The following is a 1768-nucleotide window of genomic DNA, read 5'->3' as shown; positions in this document are numbered from 1 at the left end:
CGATGAAAAAGAAATAAAATTTGATGATATGCCTAATTATAATAGCATGAAATTCTTCGAAGAAGAAAACTCCTTCAAGTTATTTAATTTGATTCGTCAGAATAAAAAAAGGAACACACCTACACTATATGCGGACTTAGAAAATTATTGTGCGAAAAAATTAATGAATATAGAGAAATTCAAAAGACCAAATCATAATCAAAATAATAATATTATTTTAGACGATTATTATACATCTGTAAGTCATTTTAAAACAAAACTTACATTGAAATATTTTTTCTTAACATATGAAGAAGAAAAAGAGGAAAATGCCATGCAAATATTACCAAAAATAGTATCATAATATATTAGATAAAAGCACACATACACATACAAACACATTTTATATATATAATTATATATATTTTGTATTTATATTTATTTATTCATTCATTCATTCTATTATTACTATTATTTATACAAAATGTTATTATTATACAATTGGTGAACAAAAAAAGGAAAATAATATAAAATAAAAGAAATAAAAAAAGAATAAAAAGTATGACTAGACCAAAAAATATATATGAGATTATAGATAGTATATATTTTCTCTATTGAATTATTATTTTTTTATTTTTTAATATAATTTTTTATTGTACAAAAAAGTTATTTAATTATAATAATTTTTTTTTAATTTATTTTGGGTTATATATCCATTCTCATTTGTAATATATAGAATTTTTTTTTTCTTAAAATACATGAAAAGCATGTTTTTTTTTTTTCTTTTTTTTTTTTTTTTTTGTTTTTTGCTTTTCTTTTTTTTTTATTTAAATTATATTAGTTTATACATATTATTTTATATATTAGTAATAAAAAATTTATATAAATATTTTTCATTTTTTTACGTCAAAATTATATAAGTCTGTATATAATATATTATATATACATATATATATATATATATATATATATATATATATAACATTTTACCTATATATATTAAATTATATATTATTTTTTTTTCTTTTTTTTTAAAAAAAATATCCTTACATTATTATTCAGAACAATATAAATTATTAAAATATAATATATTATACTTTAAATAAAAATATTTTATAAATATATTATTAATATTCTATATATATGTCTAGTACTTTGTTTAATTTTATAAATATATTATATAATAATATTTATGTGAATTATTATTTTATGTTTTGGTGTGTGCAAACATTGTTGTACATTATATATAAAAAAAAGACACTTGTAAAATAGAGAAAATGAAAGGAAAATATATTTTTTAAGATAAAAATATATTTATAAAATATTCGCACCTATATATATAATATAATATAATATAATATAATATAATATAATATAAAGAAAAATAATATGATTAATTAATATGTATATAATATATAGTAATATTATAACGTTATTTCTTGGAAAGATTCATGTGAAATATAAAGACATGTATATATGATTTAAGCCATGCTCATAATATAATATAAAAAAAATGTGAATATAATAAAATATATTATATATATATATATATATATATTTTTTTTTTTTTTTTCTATTAATATATTATAGTATGATATATATATATTAGTATTTTAATCTATAAAATTACACCCATGCAAAAATACGAGATTTATAAATTAATTATAAAAACGATTAATATATAAAATATTATAATATACAAATTAATTTATTTGCCCTATTCTAGGGAAAACATGAATAAGAAAGTAAAAAAAAAAAAAAAAAAAAAGAATAAATAAATAAATAAATG

General features: G+C 14.6%; 1 protein-coding gene across 1 annotated transcript; it reads left to right on the top strand.

Annotated features, from left to right (window-relative positions):
* On the top strand, positions 1-343 carry PRSY57_0012000 (JmjC domain containing protein; the record flags this gene model as incomplete). The annotated part of the gene is made up of 1 exon (XM_020114201.1): positions 1-343. A coding segment is annotated over one exon (343 nt), but the record flags the coding sequence as incomplete, so codon positions are not given.
* Positions 344-1768: the final 1425 nt, after the last annotated feature.

The sequence above is a fragment of the Plasmodium reichenowi genome (assembly GCF_001601855.1).
Source record: "Plasmodium reichenowi strain SY57 chromosome Unknown, whole genome shotgun sequence".
In the NCBI taxonomy this organism is placed as follows: domain Eukaryota; phylum Apicomplexa; class Aconoidasida; order Haemosporida; family Plasmodiidae; genus Plasmodium; species Plasmodium reichenowi.
Note: the sequence above shows the minus strand (reverse complement) of the source record. Positions and strands in the feature narration are given on the sequence as shown.